This window comes from Callorhinus ursinus, unplaced genomic scaffold, assembly GCF_003265705.2.
Source record: "Callorhinus ursinus isolate GAN/ISIS: 27379988/994484 unplaced genomic scaffold, GSC_fseal_2.0 scaffold2, whole genome shotgun sequence".
In the NCBI taxonomy this organism is placed as follows: Eukaryota; Metazoa; Chordata; class Mammalia; order Carnivora; family Otariidae; genus Callorhinus; species Callorhinus ursinus.
In genome coordinates this window covers 48,738,049-48,760,831 of record NW_027397064.1, presented here as the reverse complement: position 1 = coordinate 48,760,831, position 22,783 = coordinate 48,738,049, and the positions used below count along the sequence as shown (strand labels likewise).

The window sequence follows — 22,783 nt, the reverse complement described above, 5'->3', positions numbered from 1 at the left end:
CTTGATTCTCCAGTTTTGTTTTGCTTTCCACCTTACTCTAACGATTTTGTTGGTTTATACACAGTGTGGCATAATGATTAACATCAGTCTTTGGAGCCAGGCTGCTTAAGTGTGACTCCTAGGTCTATCACATTATTTACCTCAGTTTCCTCAACTGTGAAATGGGTATAATAGTCACTATAAGATTATTTGGAGGACTGAATTAATACATGTGTGCATAGACCAGTTCCTGGCACATATCTACTATTACATTAGGCTCTTCTAATATTTCTTTTGTTCACCTCCTTTCTTCTCTTTCTTGCAATATATTAGTTCAGCTATGGATTCCATACAGTCATCAGTTTTTTATTAACTTACATTTGATTTTACTACACCTGAAATTGTTACCAATTACAACTTATTTCATATTAGGGTTAATGTCTTTTTTTTTTTTTTTAGGGTTAACGTCTTAAGCAGGCATCTTCACAATGTTTTTTTTTTCTTTTAATGATTGCAAATGTAGCTACTTCAACTGTTCTATGTTGTTGGGGATCAAAAATGCAGTTTTTGTACCATATCATTTAAATTTAAGGTGAGAGAGAGAGAGAAGTATGGATAACTCCCTAGTTTCCAGCTTGGACGACTAGGAAACCAGACAATACTGTAGAATGCTCAAATGTTTGTTCTCACACACACACACACAAATATTCTTATTTCTCCCAAGTTTCCTCTTCAGCCTGTAATCACTTTGGCCAAGTTACCCTTTTTCCACAAAATTTCCCCTCTCTGCCACACCCACCCACCAAGCGGAGAATGCTCCATAACTCTGCCTTCCCTTTAAGAACAGGGCCACACGGAAATTGAACGCCCAAACGTGCCCCCCGGGTTTCCCCGTCACCATAGCAACTGGAGCAGGAAGGGGCGGACTCCTTCGTCCTACGTCTAGCTCGCCGCGTGCGCCAGTCGCTTTAGTGCCGGGGCGCAGGCGTCTAGGGTTGAGCAGGATTCTGAGCTCGGGCTTGGAGCCGGAGCCGGAGCCGGAGCCGGATTCCGCGCGGACGGCCACGTCAACCTAAACCTACACCGCCCTCTCCACCCTGCTGCCGCCGCGCTCGCTGAGCCTGCCGCAGGTCCTCCCAGGCCGCGTCCTCCACGCCTTTCCCACAGTGCCCCGCGCCAGGCCCCGCCCCGGTGGGGCGCGAGGAGCCGACTGGAGCTGCTACGCTCGTTGCTGCCGGTGCGGCTCGACCTCCCCCATCCCGAGCGCGGCGGCCCGGCGGTCGGGGACGGCGTGCTTCGTTCGCGCGCGCACAGCTTGCGCTCGGTCGGGTGGGGTCCGCCGCCGGGAATTGAGGATGGGGGAGTAGCTGCGAGAGGCGACCCAGCTACACTGAGGTGGGCATGGGCCGGGGCCCGGGGCTCTGCTGGAGCCGGCGGCGGCCGGGGCTCTCCAGGAAGGGAGAGAGAAATGCCTGTGCACCTCACTCTCCCCTCCCCTCCGCCCCTGCGGCCGGTTTATTTTGTTCTCGCTCCCCATCTTTTTCCAATTACCTACATCGTCACCCTTCTTCCGACCTCGGTTCTCTGCTTCTGCAAACTCCCAATTTCTCGCTTAAGCCTCAGTTCCTCAGGCTCCTCTCTCCCAGGTCCCGCCGGAGACTTCACACACCAACAACGCTTAATAGTCTCTTTCACGCAAGGTCTCCCATCTTTCCCCTCTCTCGCATCCCATTCTGGAGCGATGGCAGCCAGAAAGGCTTCGTATTGGATTTACCTGCAGCTTCCACCTGTCCCCGAAGCTCGGCGCGATCAAGTCAGCCACACCCACGCTGAGAACGACCGCTAGGCAGGGAACACCACTTGTCCCAAAGTGCTGTTTAAGAATATGTTCTCTATTTCTCTCTAATCTTGTTTTCTAGTCTGGAGATCAGTTACTCTCCATTACTATACTTTACAAAGGTATGTTTCAGTTGCATGAAAAGGAGGAGTTAGAAATGAGCCAAAGACCATTCGCAGGTAAGGAGAAAAATTTAGAAATAGACATTTAGAATTAAATGAAGAAAAGAGAAACAGTGCTAAGAAGGTTAGATTTTTCAAAGCAGTTTGAGATCTTTTGTGATCTGATGAAGTGGAGATTATTTACCCTATACAGGTGAGCATGTCAAAATAACTGATTCCTCCTTTTCTCTTTTTTTTCTATTTGTATTGATCTCAAATGTAAACTTTGCAATAAAATTACACTCTTAACTTGTAGTTTTCTGCTATTTATATAAAGTAGTCTTTATATATAGTGTAAGCAACTATTGAGAAAACTCAGGAAAAAATGGCCATACCAAGTATGTTGTCTCTTATAACAATATAAATTCATGCCATTCTTGGAAGAGTTATATGAACAATATCCTTTGAAAGGACCCTGTACTTCCTTCTAGTCCCTCCAAAGGATATTTCCTATAAGTGAAAACTTGATTAAAATGATAACGGTGTAGCCTTAAGTGGCCAAAAAAAAAAAGTCAAAAAGGAAATGGTATTACAAAAGAGCAGTTCTTAAACTAGATAGGAAAGGTAAGGAAACAACTTTTTCCCAACTTTGTGTTCTGGTGCTGATCAGAGCAAATAGTTGAATTTGTTTGTTTTTAAAGTGTTCCAGCTAGCTACAACTACCTACTACCTTTTACCTTTTATCTCCTGTCTTGAGTGGTTTCACAAATTGGGTATGGAAGCAGTGACGGGGCTCCCAAAGAATAGAGCCTGGGCACTCACCGTGATTTGCCATTGAATGGAGACTGTATTACTGGCCATGTTATTTAATAGTGTTAGTGCTATTTTTTTTAATGTATTTTTAACCATCTGGTTTCCTCTCTTTAGATTGACATTTTGGGAGACAATTTCATGATGCTTGATTCACTCTTGGAGTAATGTGAACAGAAGTTCTCAAACTTGCATATTTTATCAACTGGAACCAGCGGTGTAAATGTTCACTTAAATCAGAACTTGTATAAGAAAAAGAATGGGAGTCTGGTTAAATAAAAATGACTATGTCAGAGACTTGAAAAGGGTCATTCTCTGTTTTCTAATAGTGTATATGGCCATTTTAGTGGGCACAGATCAGGATTTTTACAGTTTACTTGGAGTATCCAAAACTGCAAGCAGTAGAGAAATAAGACAAGCTTTCAAGAAATTGGCATTGAAGCTACATCCTGATAAAAACCCGGTAGGTAAATTTTTTTTAAATATCTCTAATGTATTTTAGTAAAGTTTTGCTACATATTTAAATTTTAAATAAGTGCTCAGAATGGTTAAGAAAAATCACATGGCAAAAATCACTATTCAGTTTTTGTACTAAGAATCAGCAAAATAGTCTAGTTGAGAACAGTGTGAAGGAATGTTGATACTAAAATTCAATTCCCTCTTAATTTGAAAACTGATTTACAACAAGTTCCATTACAGGTGTTAATTCCAAAGCCGACAATAATGTTGTGGAGTAGTTTAAGTAGTTTTTTTAATAAAGTAAGTTAGATCAGGGACACCTGAGTGGGCTCAGTCAGTTAAGCGTCTGACCTCAGCTCGCATCAAGATCCCAGGGTCCTGGAATCGAGTTCCGTATCGGGCTCCTTCCCTCTGGCTGCCGTTCTGCCTGCTTGTGCGCTCTCTCAGTCTAACAAATAAATAAATAAAATCTTTAAAAAAAAAAAGTAAGTTAAGATCAACTACTTTGTAACAAAAATTATTTCCTTAGAACTTGGTAAAAATGGCAGTAATAGCTAATAATAACGTGCTTCAACTTTCACTGTTTTCTCCCACGTACAAATCCCAGACCAGAGTCAGAAATTATTATAAATTAAAACTTAAGAGCAGCCAAATCCAGTTAATTCCGGTCATAAATATTTGATTATATATTCAATGTAATTTTTCAAAACTAAATGTTTTAATACTATCGTATTTTTAATAATTTATGTAACTTTTTAACGAGATTTGACTCATCAAGAAGAAAGGTATGGGTTAAAATTTTCTGTTTTCTGTGTAAAATTTTTTAAATAGAGTTATTTATTTGTTGCATAAAGCTCAGCAGTAGAACTCTTATTAGGTGGTTATTTTCCTGGAATCTGCACTCTATTTAGAATTTTTATTTTTCATATTTTTCTTTAAAATTTCAGAGTATGATTTTTTAAGTTTCCATATGAGAGATGGTAGTCCTTTTATAGCTAATTATTATCTAGATGAAAGCATTCTTCAAAAACCAGTTCTGTGAAACAGTAATAAATGAGGAACATTTCTAATCCAGTTTTGAGTTTTACTCTGGTATTAGTCTCGTTTAATTATCTGGTGGATTGGGGCACGTACCTTTTGTTTTTTGTTTTGGGGTTATTGTTTTTAGTTAATATATTGGTTTTTGCCTCAAATGGAAAAATAACCTAAAATTTCTTTGTAATTGTTTTAGGGGTAGTATAATATTTACAAAATTAAATGTTTCTAAGGTTTTGTTAGTTTTTCCCAGTTGCATTTCTTAGAAGGAATGACATACTGTAAGCCCATATCTGTCAGCCTTTGGAGGCATCAATTCTCATTTCTATGTTACTTTCCTTATTCCTTTTTTTTTTTGGAAGATTATGGTTCTTTAGAAATACTTTATTTTAACCCGTGATAACCCATTTCATTATCGTACTCCTCCTTACTTTGGTATCTATTCTCCCAGAAATCTCAAGATTAAATCTTCATATAGGCTTTGAAGAGACTTGATCATGAACCTAAAACAAATGTTATATCTAATATTTTTAATAGAATAACCCAAATGCACATAGTGATTTTTTAAAAATAAATAGAGCATATGAAGTACTCAAAGATGAAGATCTGCGGAAAAAGTATGACAAATATGGAGAAAAGGGACTTGCAGATAATCAAGAAGGAGGCCAGTATGAAAGCTGGAATTATTATCGTTATGATTTTGGTAAGATGATACGATACTCTATGAAATACTGTTTTTTATTTGAGTAAATTTAGAAAATTAATTTTGTTTCACTACTAAGCTTATGTAGTTAATATGTATCACCTTGACTCTTTTTTTTTTTAATATAACATTGGAGCAGAATTCCGAAGGGGGGGAGGTAAAATAAACACAGGTATCAAGGCAAGAGGGAGCATTCACTTACCCAGGATTTCTCTTCGTCTTTAGTTACCCTGAAATGCAAGCTAAGAATTGAGGTATGCTTTTTGTAGTGACCACATAAAATAACTTTAAATTAATATTGGAGTATTTATTTCTCAAGACTGACTTTTTTTTTTTTCAAAATAGCATTTTCAGTTATATTCACTGCAACGCAATAGCGTGTATCAGGTGTCAGCAATGTATGTTTCACAGGCTAAATCTGGCCTGCCACCTCTTTTTATAAATAGAGCTTTATTAATCATAGAATTATGAGACCATGATAATTACGAGAGTAAAATTAGGCTCATTTATTTACATATTGTCTTTGGCTTCTTTCATTTCAGGGGCAGAGTTGAATAGTTATGGCAGAAACCATATGTCCCACAAGGCCTATTTAACTGGCCTCTGCAGAAAAAGTTTGCTAACACCTGGTCTATATCCATCAGTAGTAGTATTTTGATATTTTATATAGTAACAAATCTCACATTGGTTTTAATTATGATACAATTTATATTTACTAAATAAGTTGGTCTCTACTTCTGTAAATCTTCTAAGACTGTTAAAAAAATATTTTAGTGATACAATTTATTTAAAAAACCATTTAAGAAGGAAGTGAGGTCTGTAGTCTAGTTAACAGTAACGTATCAGTGTCAGTTTCCTAGTTTTGATATTTTATTAAAGCTACATAAGTCACCCATTAGGGGAAGCTGAGTGAAGGGTACATAGAAGTCTGCTATTTTTACAACTTCCTGTGAGTCTATAATTAGTGCAAAATAAACAATTAAAAAATAATAGAAGTTTTCTGTGGAGATATGGGAATATTAGGAACTCCTATACACAACTATGACAGTCCCTATCAGGAAACAGAATTTTTTGTTTTTTATCACTGTTTAGATGCATCACTAGTGGTATTATTTACTCTCGGGTTTTGTTAGTTTGTTGCACATTCTTCAACTTTGAGATTTAGTACAGTACTCTGATTTTTGATGATAAAACAAGAGTAACCTATTTTTATATGGTAATTTGTTTTTATGGTGAACCGTTGATTTATAATTTTTACTTTTAAATTAGGTATTTATGATGATGATCCTGAAATCATAACATTGGATAGAAGAGAATTTGGTAAGTTTATGATGATATGATTTTCTAAAACTAGTCCAAGACCACTCTTTTACCTAAAACTCTTAAGGATAGATGTATTTGGAATTTAGAAATTTTTTTGGATTTTAACATGGTAATGTAGTATTTTTAACTTTTAAAATAAAATAGTTATTTTACCAGCAAAAATGGGTGTATTCAGGAATAGCAAAAATTGTAATTCAGGACATTCAAGCTATGGTAAAACCACAGGGAAGTCCAGCAAATAAAAGGAACTTTATTTTATGGAGAAGGAAGTTGGGAGGGGTTGTTTTGAAAGAGTCATTAGAGAAAAGCAAGAATTCAAAGAGGTAACAATTTCTCATTAGCTGATTTGCAGGGGTAGTGAGTTTCTGGTAGAAGATTCAATGTTCGTCTTTTCCTGTTGGGGCCTGTAATTGATCATTTTTTCCTGTTGATGATTCTTCTGTTAGGGTCTTCATTTGACAGTTCTTCCTGCAATTGACTTTGATTGGTATGGCTCCCCCTTTCAGCTTCCCTAGTCTAATGAGGTTTTCCTTTATTAATTTTCACATTTCCCCCTTTTGGTCAAGATCTTTTTCTGAAAGCACCTCTGATCAAGAGTCAGGTTTTCCATATTTCATGCTTTTGTTCCTTAATGCCAGGAAGGACCTTTTCTGGTCCTCACATCCTACTTCGAGGAAAGTACGTACCAGAAACCACTTAGGGCCACATTTGAATAACAAGGAAGGTGAGGCACTTCTCATGTGTAGTTCATATTTGTCAAGGCTGTAAGCATTGGAGATCATCTCCTTACTGGGTACGTGATTTTTACAAAAGTTTGACAGGCAACAAAATACAAAACTTAAAATATATTATGCAAAAACAGAAGAAGTAACCTAACTCCCAAATTTTATGATGGTTCTAAACCAAGACCCTAGATCAGAAAGTAACTAACTGAAAATATTTATTGGTACTCACTCCAACTTAGGGGAGAAAATTCTCCCAACAGAAACAAACCCAGAGTTATGGATGCCTCTGGGAAGTCCCCGTTTAAAGTGGCCATGAAAGCAAAGCAGTGAATACTTCAAGAGCACACTAAATTAACCAAGTGCATTTGGGACGATACAGTGCAAGTATAAACATGAAGCAATAGCCAATGAATTTGTTGCAAAAAATAGCAAATCCTCAAAGATGTATTAAAACAGTATTGATATGTCAAAAGAACTGTTTTGGAAACAAATGTTATCTAACACTACAGCCTGTCAGGTTGCAAATTCAGAGACCATGAATTTGGATAAGAGTTCAGAGTCAGATAATACATCAGATGAAAGAAAGACTTGTGAATTCTGAACCTTCTAAACCTTCAGAAAAAAACAAGTAAATAATTTGGTCACAGGATCATGATGAGGCTATTTCCAAAAGGCCATAATCAAAAGAAGAGGTTTCCCCCTGTTGCAAATGTTTGGGAAATGCAGACAAAGCCTTCCCTTCTCTCACATACAAAGAGGAAAAAGGGAAGTTGGTTGTCTAAAAGCAAGGGGCTTTATTAGGTTTTTCTTTAAAGTACCAAAAGCTGTGTCTACCCACTCTTTCCAAATAATAGGGTCAGGTTTGTCCTTTTTTAGTAAAGCATATAGAGGTTGAGCTAGAAGAAAGAAGTTTGGAATCTACTCTCAGTAGTGTCCAGTCAGTCCAAGAAAACCTTGTAATTAGAGATTAGTTTTAGATTGGGGGGGGGCGGGGAGGAGTTCGGGATGCAATGAAGCCTACCTGAATCCAAATGTAGCCCTTGTTCTGAGATCAGTTATAGAACCTGAATTTGCGCAAACTGCAATTTTTCTTTGGAGACTTTACATTCCTATAAATCCAAAAGTTTTAAGGGGTAGATGTCTTCCTGTGAAGAGGTTCGAGAAGGGCAGCAGAGAAGCAAATAATCTACTGTAACAAAGTAGAGCCTGCAGAAAACTTTTCATCATTCAAATCAGCTTTTAAGGTTTGGAAAAAGTAAGAAGGACTCTCTCTGATACCCTAGAGCATTACTGTTCAGGTGTATTTCTGTCCTTTGAGAGCGAAAGCAAAAATAAATTGGCTGGCCTTATCAACCAGAATACGAAACGTGTACTACATAGTTAAGTTATAGTGAAAAATTTGTTTTTGTGGGAATGGAGATCAGTAGCATATGGGGGTTAGGAACAACAGGGTGCCAAGTGGTAACAATGTTATTTATTGCTTGTGGGTCCTGAGCAAACCTCCATCCTCGGTTATTTAGGTTTTCTTACAGGTAAAATAAGTGTGTTATAGGCACTAGTGCAGGGAATAATGAGGCCCTGAAGGGCTTCTTTATTTATAGGGTATTCATTAATTCTGGGGAGAGCTTTTGAGGGATCTCTTTGAATCTTGATGGGAGATGCACCGTGGATTCTGCCAGTATCAGTTGAAGATCTTGCCCAAAAAGAGGACAGTAGCTGATCCAATAGGGACAAATGATCATCATCCCCAGACTCAGCTATGGTACTGTCAGAGCAAATAAAAGATGTCAAAGGGTCATTTAATTCACCTGGTTGGCTATTTTAATTATCACTGTCAACTTGTAAAATTATTTCCCCCTTTTGGGTGAAAGGAATTCTGGCATATTTTTCTAAGAAATCTCGACCTGGTAAATGAATGGGGTGGCAGAACTAAGGAGAGAAAGGTGCATATTTCTTAAAGGGCCTAGACAAAAGGGAATAGGTCAGAGATAGGGACCTGTTGAAGTTGATTAGAGACCCCCACTATTTGAACTGTTTTAGTACTCTGAGGCAAGTTTACTTTATAGCAGTGAGGTTGAGCACCAAGACTGTAGCTCTGGTGTCAAGGACAGGGAAAAACTCATTTCCAATCTGGAGAGTGGTTTCTCCAAGCTGATTAAGTGGGAAGATTGGGAAGATCCCTGGTAGTTCCTTGCAGCCCCATTACTGGGAATTAGGAGGGCATTGGAAAGGTGGCTAGAAGGCTGAAGACATCTGAAGCACTTAAGAGAGTAGCAATCTTTTATTCAATGTCCTGACTCTTTGCAACAACAGCAGAAACTAGGAGGTTTTGGCTTTGCTTAGGGGCTTTCATTTGCTGGAGTTGAAAATTAAGAATTGTAGTGGTTTGTCTTTCAGGTGACTCATCTAGGGTGTGAGCAAGCTGGTTTGCCAGATTTAATCTGGAGTGGACATGGTTTCCCATTTTGTCTTGGTTCTTTTAAGAGAGAGACCCCAGTTCAGCCTGCTAATAAACATAAAGTTAAATGCTACCTGTGTGGATTCAACATGCACAGCAAGATCAGAATTTTCTTTAAAGATAATTTGAAGTAGATTGTAATAATCATGAACAGCTCATCAGGCTTTTGTGTGCAAGCCTGAATTTTGTTCCAGTCAACAGGCTTAGGAAAGGCTACTATAATTGCTCAGTGGAGGTTTCCAGCTGAGTGTTCTAACATCTTGCCAAAAGTTAGGGGTCTGTTTCTCAGAATCCCTTTCAGGATGTTCCTCTGGGCTGATTTCCTCCAGCATTTGGCCCTCGTGAACAAGCATGTAGACTAACTGATAAATATCTGAGAAACCAGGTTGGCACGTTTGAATCACTCTGCTAAAATCTTCAGCAGACCTATGGGGGTCCTCACTCACTTTAGGAAACTCTTTTAACTATGGCTTGTAATTCAGCCTTAGTCCAGGGAACCTAAGAAATTTGGGGTTTATTTGGATCCTCGGAAGTCTCTAAAGGGGCAGGTTTTAGTAGGTTCAGGAGAGGTGGGAGCAGGGAGAGTTTCTAAGGAACAGAGAAGTTCAGTGAGAAAATTCAAATGAGGAAACCAAGGGCATAGAGGAGGTGGAGCTTGTGCAGAAGGGAAGGAGGATGATGGCAGTGGAGGTGGTGGGGCCTGCGTATGAGGGGCTGCATGTGTCCTGAGGCAAGATCAGGGACGGGGAAAGGAGCCCTTGGAAGCCTTTTTGTCTTTTTTTAATTGTTTGCCTCATTTAGTGAAAAATTGTATTTTGCAGAGGCAAAGTTTAGGTTCCTGGTAGCAGTTGGTTGCTTCAAAATACCAAGCAATATTGGCATCCCATTCAGTTTCGACAACTGTAGAGCCATGTCTGTCCAGTTCAGTTTTGAGGAAAGTAAGTTTGGGGAGATCGAAAGTTCACCATAATAGTCACTGAAGTTCTAAAATTACATTTAGGTAAATGGGTCCATTTAGTTAGAAATATGCATGAGGAAGGACCATAGTTTTTAAACATAAAACTGGCTGAGGTCCTAGAAGTGGAGATGCCCTTAAAGCATTTTGATGACTGGTACCCCATTTCTTAGAGGTTTTTTCCTAAAGCAAAAAGAAAAAAATAGAATAAATAAAAGAATAAATAAAATATTTTACCGGCAGAAGAATAGATTTATTCAATAATAGCAGGGAATTACAGTTTGGGACATGCAAGCTAGGGCAAAAACATAGGCAAGTCCAAGAAACAGTGGAGAGGAATGTTATTTTAATGGGGAAGGAGGAGGAAATTGGGAAGGATTGTTCTGAATGAAAATCCATTGGAGGAAAGCAAGAGTTCAGGGTGATGACAGTTTCTAATTGATCTGCAGTCTGTAATTGATCATCTTTTCTGTTGATGATGATTCTGTTGGGGTTTGTAATTGACAATTCTTACTGTAATTGATGCTGAGAGGTGTATGGCTCCTCATTCCAGCCTCCAACTCTAGTGAAATTTCCTTTTATTAATTTTAATAGTATACACTATGGATTAAATAATGTTCTTCGCAGAACGTGGGGCTGTATACTTTTTTCTAAAACATTAATATTTCTGCAGAGAAATGTGTAAGTACACCAAAAAAAAAAAAAGAGTAAAAATAATATGTAGCCAATAGATCAGTTCAGGACAGGTTTGGATGCCACGGGAGCTTGCTGCAAACTTGCACATAAACTCCCAGTTTTGGAGCTTTTGGATTTCAGAGTTTCGGGTAACTGTGGTTATTTTGGAAGCAGATTTATTTTGACTTACGTGAAAGTGGATATAAAAATAACAATTCTATTTATAATTTTCCATTGCATTTTAGAAAATTTTAACTATTGGATTAGATTCTTATACTTTCAAAGGTTTTACAGGTATAATGGGTTTATTCTTTCTTTTCTATTTCAAATCAATATATTTTACCTCAAATCTCAATTTTATTTTCTATTACAATCTCATTTAGAAAACAAAAATAGCATACTAGCTGCAAAAAATAATGCATATAGTGTTTCTCACATATTATCATTATCAAAGATGTGTTCTCGTCACTTGATTTTGAACAGTTTCTTCTGACCAAGAATTGCATTTATTCTTGTTTTCTACATCCTGTTGGTGAGCTTAGGCCTACAGAGTCAATATTCGGTGCATCCCTCTATCAGTAGTCTTATACATGAACACTTGAACAACTACTCGTACACAAGCTGGCAGAATCATAACTTCACTGCATGTAGTTATATAAACCTATAGCTTTCCTGTATGGCTATTATTATCTCTCATCTGCTAGTCTGCCAGTGAGTGTTTTGGGACGAGTAGGGCAGAAAATTGGAATCAGAGAATTGGAGGAACTGAACAAAACTTGTAAGCTGACAAATTAATGAATTGACCCAAAATGAGAGATTTTCCTGATGGTTATATTGCATATGGGTTCAAACTTTCTCAGATGTGTCACTATGGAACAGTTAAGAACTGCTAGTAGTTCATGTACAATCCCAAAGAGTAGTGAAAAATAAAGCCACGAAACCTGAGAGAGAATTTTTCAGAAATAATAAACTAATACTGATAGGTTTAGTGCATAGTTGCCAGCATGGCATCTGATCTCTGACGATACTCTGTTACTGGGCTGAAACAAGCTGATCCTGATGTTTTAATTGAAGAAACTGAGGCAAGAGAGTATCAGTCAATTGTTTTAAATATCACATTAGCCTACTTGGTTGTGGGTCTCTTTCTATTACCAGTTCTTTCTGTTGGTTTGGGTGACTTAGTTCTGTTTTTGTATACTAATTACACATATAATTACAAAGATATTTTAAAGTTATATATGTTCTCTTTCACCAGAGAGGAGTTATGCTTTCTTCTGGCTGGGGTCACTAACAACCTCAGATCAGTTTTATCCAAATAGAGACTGAAATGATTCCAAAGCTGAGCTTTGGGCTTTGAGAGGACTGGTCACTTTCCAGTTCATCTTTGTTTAGAGGACCCTTTCTTAAATGTGCCGTATATTCCATTTTTATCCCTTTAGCCTCATGAATATATTGAAAGCTCTGCTCAGTTTCTTGCCAATCAACTACCTTTTCTCGAAAACGCTGGCTCTCTGATTTCCACCTTCTCCCATGCTTTGGCCCCCTAATTCTTCGTGTTGTTAATTGTCTGATGCTTTCAACAGAAGACTTTTATATTTTGTCCAATTTTGGGGTCATAGTGGGAGAGTTAGTCCAAATTACATAGTTCACTTTTATCAGGAGTGAATTCTAGAAAGTTTATAGTACAGAAGAGAAAATGTGATTAGTAAACTCCACTTAATGTTCTCATCCTTCCGGTTAAACGTGGTGCATATTGTCTTTTTATATGTCACAGGAAAGTATGGTACTGGTCATTATAAGCAAATTCTAGACGGTATCTGCAAAACCGAGGACATCTCTCACTTTCACTAGTCATTCTGAATAGTACCTGCATAATACAGGCATCCTTTTGAAGACAAGCTCAAGAAATTACAAAGGAGCTCACAGTACCTCTGCCTCTTTTTCTTTTCTTTTTTTTAATCTCCATCATCTCTTAACAAAATGAAATCTAGGATTTTGTTCAATTAGACTTTGTCAGGAAACTCTTCTTTGGAGAGTAGTTATTGTTAATTTCAGGGTCTTGTTATTGTGAACCAGACATACTTATCTAGTTAATACAAGACATAAGGACATCTAACAAAACTTCCCATTCAGTGCTGAAATGATGCAAAGCACAGCCCACATAGGGTGAACTTCTGAACATTCTGGGCCATGTTTGCGGGAGTGGGTGCAATAACTGGATCCTTAGTAAGGTTTAGGGGACTCTCGGGAACATGGGCTATACTGGATTGCTTTCCGTTGATTGAGTTTTTTGAAACCCTTTTCCTTGGGCTAAGAAAGATGAAATTCTACCATTGCGAATAATGACACAAACTTCCTTTAACTAATATCCTAAATTTCCTAATTTTTTTCCATAATATTCACATCAGGGAGTGAATTATTTCTCAATAACTAAAATGAATCAATGAATAAGTAAACCTCCTCTTAAAAGGCTTCATTCTGAGAGACAAAAATTGTGGCAGAATTTTTTTTTAATGTGCAGTTTCATGGAGCTTTTGTTGATTTCACAACCCTGCTGTCTGCCTGTGAGTCCCATGCTGCCTCTTTGTGAGTTACTATAACCAAGTTGTCACATAAAATGTGGTCATATTATAAGAATGTTTTGTAGGTAAGTGGAAGAGAATAATAAAACATTGCTATAATTTGTGAGCGTCAGTTCCTATTCCAGGCAATTAATATTTATCATATATAATCTTCACAATAAACATCAGTATTGATATTAGTGTTTTTTTTCCACAAATTACAAACTGCATTTCAGAAAAAAAAAATTACATTCCTAAGTTCAGCTAATAGTATTTGTAGTATATTTTACTATACTCGTCCACGTTGATTGTTTCTCCTTCATGTGTTTCTCTGTGATGGAGAATTAGACACCCGACTCTGTAGAGCTCAGGCTTGATCTCATGACTTGTTTGGCCAGTGAAATGTGAACAGAAGTAATGTATGTCACTTCTGGGCAAAAACTTTAAGAGCCAACATTTGGTTCACCATTTTGCTCTGTCAGGAGAAATAGCCTTGTTGAAAATAGAGAGTGGTGAAGTGATACGGAGGAGAGTTGCAGCCAAATCAGTATAGACATGTAATAGATGGTAGCAGTAAACCTCTTTGACAGCCCATGATATAGTTGGAATCATTTCTTTACTATAGCATAACCTTTCCTGACCGACACAGTACCAGAGACAGGACATACGCTCAACCCAAGTTCATCTTAAAGCCCATGCTTGTGCTGCTCTTTTTTTCTTAAATAAACCCACTAGCATTAGAGTTATTTATCAGTTGTCTTATTGACTGTATATCCTCTACTTGTACATTTAGTTTTCTTTTACTAATTCATGCTCTTAACTCTTCGATCTCTGTTACCTCATGTCTTTGTGACCTCATCCTATTTTTACATTTTTCTAGGCTAACAAGTTATTAGCTGTAGTTGTGTGGATATTAATGGACATTACTGTAATTGTAGAATTTAGAAGCTGAAAGCTACGTTCTGAAATATACTTGTTCTATTCTGCATTGCTGGGTTTTATAAAAACATTGAGCTTCAATAACACAGCATTAGGAATATTTTTAATTTTACTCAATAGCAGTGGGAACTGTGTAAATACGTTAGAAGTGCTGTATGAAAACAAAATACCAAATAGAGATTTTTTTCACTGTGAAGTTTTGTGTCAATTTAAGTGCCATTCAGATTTGTTGTATATCATACTTTTATTTAAGACTTATAATCAGTCCTATTTTGTCTAATCATTGCTTTTATCTTTTTATATGTAAATACCCATCTCATACTTATTTATAGCTAATGAAATAACCCCATTTCTGTTAGTCTTCACTAAATTCATTAAAATTTTACCTAAATTATTACCAGTTAGTGGTCTAAGTCAATGTGGCAATTATTTCAGCCACTTAGAGTGATCTGTTGGTCAGATTTTCTAAACATTGCCAGGGAACAGCTGATAAAATCCTAAATTACACACTTTACCAGTAATGTACAGATTAACTTTTTTCCACAGATCTGTGTGTCTTGTAGTTGAAAGTAGATATTGAGTCTTGTACATGTTTCTATTTAACGTGAATTAGTTATACATACTTAAAATAGTATGTTTGGTTTAATATCTTACAATAAATTACATAATTTATGAAACTTTTATTTATAAATTCCTATTAACTGATTTTGATATGGAATTATACAGAAACACTTCAACCAAAAGCAAATTATCTTCACTTTTTTGTCTTAGATGTTAGAGTGCATCCTGACAGAGTTAAAAAAAAAAAACTTTTTTTTTTGTTTTTTTGAGTATAGTTGACACAAAATGTTACATTAGTTTCAGGTGTACAGCTTAGTGATTCAATAGCTCTGTAGGTATGCTGTGCTCATCACAGGTGTAGCTGCCATCTGTCACCATGCAGTGCTGTTACAATACCATAGACTGTATTGTCTATACTATATCTTTTATTCCCATGACTTATTTATTCCATAACTGGGAGCTGGTAACTCCCACTTCCCTTCCCATTTACCCTTTACACACACATTCCTCCCCACTGGGAACCATCATTTTGTACTTACATGCCTGATTCTACTTTTTGTTCATTCATCTGTTCTGTTTTTTAGATATCACATATAAGTGAAATCATATGGTGTTTTTCTCTGATTTATTTCACTTAGCATAATACCTTGTAGGTCCATCTGTATTGTCACAAATGGCAGGATCTCTTCCTTTTTATGGCTAATATTCCATTGTATATATACCACATTTTTAATCTGTTAATCTATCAGTGGACACTTGGGCTGCTTCCATATCTTGGCTATTATAAATAATGCTGCAGTGAACAAAAAGGTGCATGTTATCTTTCAAATTAGTATTTTTGTTTTCTCTAGGTAAATACCCAGTGAAATTATTGTATCATATGGTATTTCTATTTTCAGTTTTTTGAGGAGCCTCCCCATTACATTCTCATCCACAGTGCACAAAGTGTTCCTTTTTCTTCACATCCTTGCCAACACTTGTTATTTCTTCTTGATTCTAGCTGTTCTGACAGATGTAAAGTGATATCTCATAGTGGTTACAATTTGCTTTTCTCTGCTGATGAGTGATGTTAAGCATCTTTTCATATGTCTAATGGCCATCTGTATATCTTCTTTGGAAAAATATTCAGATCCCCTGCACATTTTTAATCAGATTATGTGGTTTTTTTGGTGTTGGGTTGCATAAACTTATGTATTTTGGATATTAACCCCTTATCAGATATCATTTGTAAATACCTCCTCCGATTTAGGAGGTTGCTTTCTTTGTTGATGGTTTTCTTTGTGCAAAAGCTTTTTATTCTGATGTAGTCCCAATAGTTTATTTTTGCTTTTGTTTCCCTTGCCTTAGGAGACAGATCTAAAACAATGTTGCTACAGCCAGGGTCAGAGAAATTACTGCCTATGTTCTCTTCTTAGAGTTTACATCAAGTCATTTTATAGATTATAATGCATAATAGGTTATTGGCTGGATATCATGTGGTATTCAGATCATTATATTAGCAAATATGTATTTGTGTTTTAAACTGTTAAAAACCTTGATCTAATGTTTTTCTAATAATAGAGTTTTCCAAGGTAAATGACTTATTTAAGGGTAAAGATTAAATATAATCTCCACAGTCCTTACTATATTGTGTAGTTCTCTTATTTCATTCTTTCAGAATTTGAAGTAGCTGTCAGAACTGATTGACCCAGGTATTTAACCTGTGCCTCAGATAGTAGATGAACTTAAATTTCCATCTCTCTCACTGTTTCTTTTCTTCATTTCTCTTATCCACCAAACTCCTGTATGAGGTTTGGCTGCTGATTCCTTGTGCCACTTCTCACAGCTTCATGGTGACAAGTGTCTTGCAGCTCAGGGTTGCTCTTTATTCAAGTATGTGCCCAGATGAATTTTTTTAAAGATATTTTTAGTTTGACAGTTGATACACAGTTGACCCTTGAACAATGCATGGGTTAGGGGCACTGACCCCTGCACGTAGTTGAAAATCCAAATATAACTTTTGACTCTCCCAAATATAACTAATAGCCTTCTGTTGACTAGAAGCCTTGCAGTAATGTAACAGTTGATTAACACATATTTTATATATATGTTATATACTGTTATTCTTACAGTAAAATAAACTGGAGAAAAATTATTAAAATCACAAGAGAAAATACATTACTGTATAAAAAAAAAAAAATCCAAGCCCATGTTGTTCAAGGGTCAACTGTAGTATGTTCTCTTTTTATAGAAAAACCTGTACAGAAAATGACCACGGTAGCATGAAAGATATATGACTACAACAAAATTTTAACTAAAATATGCACAAACCTTTAGTAAATAATTCTAAGTTGTTTCGGTTTTATATGCTTTAGATGCTGCTGTTAATTCTGGAGAACTGTGGTTTGTGAACTTTTACTCCCCAGGATGTTCACACTGCCATGATTTAGCTCCCACAGTATGTATTTTTTACATTCTGATTGCTAAAGTTTTATTCTAATCTTTTTTTAATGTATTAGGATTTTTTCCTATTAATAGTAATGATAACTATCAATTATCAAATACTTTCATATATGTATGGTTTTATTTGATAAAAATATCCTCCTTTAAGAATGTATAGCTTGAAGAGTGTTCAAGGGAAGAAAAATTATCTTATCAGGGAAATACCTGTGCTTTTTTCCTCATAGTGGAGAGACTTTGCTAAAGAAGTGGATGGATTACTTCGAATTGGTGCTGTAAACTGCGGTGATGATAGAATGCTTTGCCGAATGAAAGGAGTCAACAGTTATCCCAGCCTCTTCATTTTTAGGTCTGGAATGGTAAGGGGTAAAGTTGGCATTTTTTTAATTTGGAACTTTATGGCAAGGAAGATACTAGAGAAAACACAATACGTGATTTTGTAGATTGTTTTGATTTTTAAATCTGATTTTAGGCACCATCTGACTAGAGCCTAGTCTTATACTTTAAATGCCAATACTTTGACCTTTCTTTATTTCAAAATTAAATGTTTACTATTGGTTTCTGTCTTAACTGAACCATTATGCATATTTTACTTTATAGTTCACAAAATATTTTACCTGCATTGTCTCATTGAATATAAAGTTCTCATAGCCCCTTTTTTTTCTAGTGATAAAACTGAAACTAGAAAACTGTTATAAATAGTGTTATTAAAATGTCTTGTGGAATCTGTACAATTGAGATCTTCATATCATTTACACTGTACTATTGAGAGATAAATCTTATTGTATTCAAACTAATGTAAAATTAAAAGTATTTGGTATTATTTTTACTGAGTTTTTAGAAGAATAATAAAAGATATTTCTCTTTTTATAAAAAAATAATAGGCTGCAGTGAAATATCATGGTGACAGATCAAAGGAAAGTTTAGTGAGTTTCGCCATGCAGCATGTTAGAAGCACTGTGACAGAATTATGGACAGGTAATTTTATTTTCTTCATTTGTTTGATTTTCAAGGATACTTTGAATTTGGTATTTTAATTTTTTTTCAGTAATAGTGTTAATATATTGGTCATAATATTGAAATTTTTAAAGTATCTTTTTAGAAGGGAATTTTGTCATTTTTTCTGACCTCTGCTAAATAGTTGGTATTTATAACAAATGAATCATATTTGCATAGAAACTAAAACAGTTAAGATGTGGGAAATGAATACAATGTGATGCTAGCTGTAATGGCAGCTTTCAAAGTGCGATTGAATGTTTAGTTAACCAAGTGTTTTATTGCTTTCATAACTGTACTGTATGGCAGTCAATTCCTGCCTATCTAGTGTAATTTTGAAGTTTAAAAACTCTTTCCTCTAATCTTAGACTTCTGATTGATCAAATGACTTTAGGTTATACTCTGATACTGTGATACCCATGAAATGATAGTATTCACATCTAGTAAGATGTTCTCATCATTCACTGAATATAAGTTATGTCTGTGAAACTGTTAAATGTTAGGGCTGCAGTAATAAAATATATAATCCCATTTTCAAGGGCCTCATTATTTTAGCAAGGAAGGCATTAGTAAACCATTAATGCAGTGTAGTAACTATTATGATAGAGGCAATCTTAGGGAAATGTGAAGAATATAAAAGAACTCAGATGGGGAAAAGTGGAAGGATTAGAAAATACTTCTTGAATGAAGTCAGACCCAATCTGTCATGAAAATGAAGAGGAAGCCTTCAAAGATCACTGTGATGTGATGTGTAAACTAGCAGTACTTCGCCATGAATCTAACAAAAAGATGGGCAGTGCGGTACAGTGGTATGGGGGAAAAACATGGCTAACTGAATGAGTAGACAAAGCTCAGATCACAGGGGCCTTAGTTACCAAATTTAGTCACCAATTTCTTTCTTAATGAAATAATGAATTGATTTTAGATGATGAAAACAATGGAAAATCAATGTAGGAATTTGATAGACTTCAAGAGGATTTTTATGAATTTCTGAATTCCAATAATAGATAATCAGAAATTTGCTTTATTTTCTTTTAAGGAAATTTTGTTAACTCCATACAAACTGCTTTTGCTGCTGGTGTTGGCTGGCTGATCACTTTTTGTTCCAAAGGAGGAGGTAATTTTGTTATGATGAACAAACCAAGATATTTAAATTTTAGGTGCCAGTCTTATTTTTTTTATTGAGATATTTTCTTATTGAAATAACATTATGTAACTTCAGGGTATACAACCTGTTGGGGATACACTTATATATTGCAAAATGATTACCTCCATAGCATCAGCTAACACCTCCATCCTGTCACATAAATACCTTTTCTTTTTCATGGTGAGAACATTTAAAATCTACTCTCTCAGCAGTTTTCAAGTGTATGATCTAGTATTATTGGTTATTATCACCATGCTGTACATCACATTCCAAGAACTTGTTAAGCTTATAACAGGAAGTTTGTACCCTTTGACTAGCTGTTAGTCTTAAGTATGCCACTATAATTGATCATTCAGTACTTCATGCTACAATTTGTATCCAATTATAATTTTTTATTTAATGAATACTTACATTTTTATTAATTTACACATAATTTATAAAATTATTAATTTGTTAAAAATTCATTTATGACTTTGTTTGGCGGACAAGTTTTTCACTGTAATTATTCTCATTATAATTAATACCTTCGGGTAACCACAGACAGATATATTTGGCAGTTTGCAAAAATAGTTGTTGACATGTAACCCTCCCAAAATAATAATTTTTTTGGTATTATGGACTTTGTCTCATACTTAACATATCAAAAATGTATACATGTTGCCTTTTAAAATATTTGAAGATGACAATTTTCCATTTCTAGGAACCTTTCCACCAGTAAATTAATTTGAAAATTCAATACTCTATGAGACCACACCACAAACTATTAAACTCTGTTCAAACAATGAGATTAGTTAAAAATCAGCCCCCTTATTACAGAATACCCCCAATTCATTAACACATTTCATATGTTTAATCCCAACATGGGTCTTTAACCCAGACTTTACCTATCAACTTCATGCTGCTGAATTGAGAACGAATTGCCTTACAGCTAAAATCGACCACTCACCCTATCCCATAAGGCCCATCTTAGGAAAGTATTGCCTTCAAGCAAAAATAACCATTAAATTAGTCTATCATTAAGGGATTTTGTTTCATTTTGGCCTAATGCACAGATTTCTGTTCATTCCACACATTAAGAAAAACTTTTTAACTTTCTGACATTCTTTTACCTTTCACCCCAGGTAGATTGATTTTTACCTCTCTTTATAGGCTCTGTGGTACTACAGTTCCCTTGCTTGTAAATCTGTCTCATTGTATCCTAGCATTCCTATTTAAGGATTTTCACGAAAATGGTGAAGAAGTTATTTTAAGATTGTATTGTATCTTGGGAAGGAAAGCTTCCATATTCATTCTATGAGGACAGCATTATCCTGATACCAAAACCAGAAGACACCACAAAAAAAAAGAGAACTATAGGCCAATATCTGATGAATATAGATGCATAGATGCAAAAATCTTCAACAATACATTAAAAAAATCATTCACCATGATCAAGTGGGATTTAATTCTGGGATGCAAGGGTGATTCAACATTAGCAAATCAATCAATGTGATACTTTATATCAGCAAAAGAAAAGATAAAAACAATATGATCATTTCAGTAGATGCAGAAAAAGCATTTGACAAAGTACAACATTCATTCATGAACAAAAATAGGTTTAGAAGGAACATACCTCAACATAATAAAGGCCATCTACTAACCTACAGCTAACATCATACTCAATGGTGACAAATTAAGGGCTTTTCTCCTAAGATCAGGGCCAAAACAAGAATGTCCACTCTTACCACTTTTATTCAATGTAGTACTAGAAGTCCTAGCCACAGCAGTCAGACAGGAAAAAGAAACAAAAGGCATCCAGATCAATAAGAAAGAAGTAAAACTTTCAGTATTTGCAAATGACATGATACTTAGTAAAGAAAACCCTGAAGACTCTACCAAAAACTAGCACTGATAAATGAATTCAGTAAAGTTGCAGGATACAAAATCAATATACAGAAACCTGTTGCATGTCTATACCCTAATAATGAAGCAGCAGAAAGAGAAATTAAGAAAATAATCCCATTTAGAATTACACCAAGAGTAGTGAAATACTTAAGAATAAACTTAACCAAAGAGGTGAAAGACCTGTACTCTGAAAACCATAAAACATGAAAGAAACAAGACGATACAAATGGAAAGATATTCCATGCTCATGGATTGGAAGAACAAATATTGTTAAAATCTCCATGCTATCCAAATCAATCTATAGATTTACTACAATCCCTATCAAAATACCAATAGCATTTTTCACAGAAATAGAACAAATAATCCTAAAATTTGTACAGAACCACAAAAACCCCAAATAGCCAAAGCAACCTTGAAAAAGAACAAAATTGGAGGTATTACAATCCCAGATTTCAAGATATACTACAAAGCTGTAGTAAAACAGTATGGTACTGGCACAAAAATAGACACACAGATCAATAGAATGGGTTAGAGAGCCCATAAATAAAGTCATGCCTATATGGTCAATTAATCTACAACAAAGGAGGAAGAATATGCAGTGGGAAAAAGACAGTCCCTTCAACAAATAGTGTTGGGGAAACTGGACCACTTCCTCACACCATACACAAAAATGAAGTAAGGATCTAAAAGTGAGACCTGAAACCATAAAAATCTAGAAGAGAGCACAGGCAGTAATTTCTCTGACAACAGCCATAGCAGCATTTTTCTAGATATGTCTCCTGAGGCAAGGAAAACAAAAGCAAAAGTAAACTATTGGGACTACATCAAAATAAAACTTCTGCACAGCAAAGGAAACAACAAAACTAAAAGACAACGTATGGAATGGGAAATATATAAAGAACTTACACAACTCAACACACACAAAAAACGATCCAATTTGCAAATGGGGAGGAGACAATTTGAATAGACATCTCACCAAAGAAGACACACAGATGACCAACACACATGAAGATGATGAGTTATGTTGAGCATCTCACACCTGACACCTATCAGAATGACTAAAATCAAAAACACAAGAAACAACTGTGGGTGAGGATGTGGAGAAAAAACCCTCATACACTGTTGGTGGGAATGCAAACTGGTGAAGGCACTGTGGCAATATGGAGGTTCCTCAAAAAGTTGAAAATGGAATTACC

At 35.9% G+C, this 22,783-nt stretch overlaps 1 protein-coding gene across 6 annotated transcripts in view; it reads left to right on the top strand.

Annotated features, from left to right (window-relative positions):
• The first annotated feature begins 965 nt into the window (after positions 1-965).
• DNAJC10 (DnaJ heat shock protein family (Hsp40) member C10) overlaps positions 966-22,783 on the top strand; it is a 53,548-nt gene continuing 31,730 nt past the window's right edge. The window contains exons 1-8 of one of the 6 annotated variants that reach the window (XR_012375010.1): positions 966-1,374; positions 2,845-3,190; positions 4,759-4,924; positions 6,194-6,244; positions 17,476-17,558; positions 17,788-17,919; positions 18,445-18,538; positions 19,596-19,673. Coding sequence is in view for 5 of the 6 variants with exons in the window: in XM_025849058.2 (XP_025704843.1) it covers positions 2,987-3,190; positions 4,759-4,924; positions 6,194-6,244; positions 17,476-17,558; positions 17,788-17,919; positions 18,445-18,538; positions 19,596-19,673 (808 nt within the window). In the remaining variant the exon portion in view is untranslated. Of the gene's footprint in view, positions 1,375-1,441; positions 1,996-2,023; positions 2,132-2,844; positions 3,191-4,758; positions 4,925-6,193; positions 6,245-17,475; positions 17,559-17,787; positions 17,920-18,444; positions 18,539-19,595; positions 19,674-22,783 lie in introns of those variants that run through there. The other 5 variants (XM_025849058.2, XM_025849052.2, XM_073881638.1 and 2 more) reach the window with 5 other exon arrangements.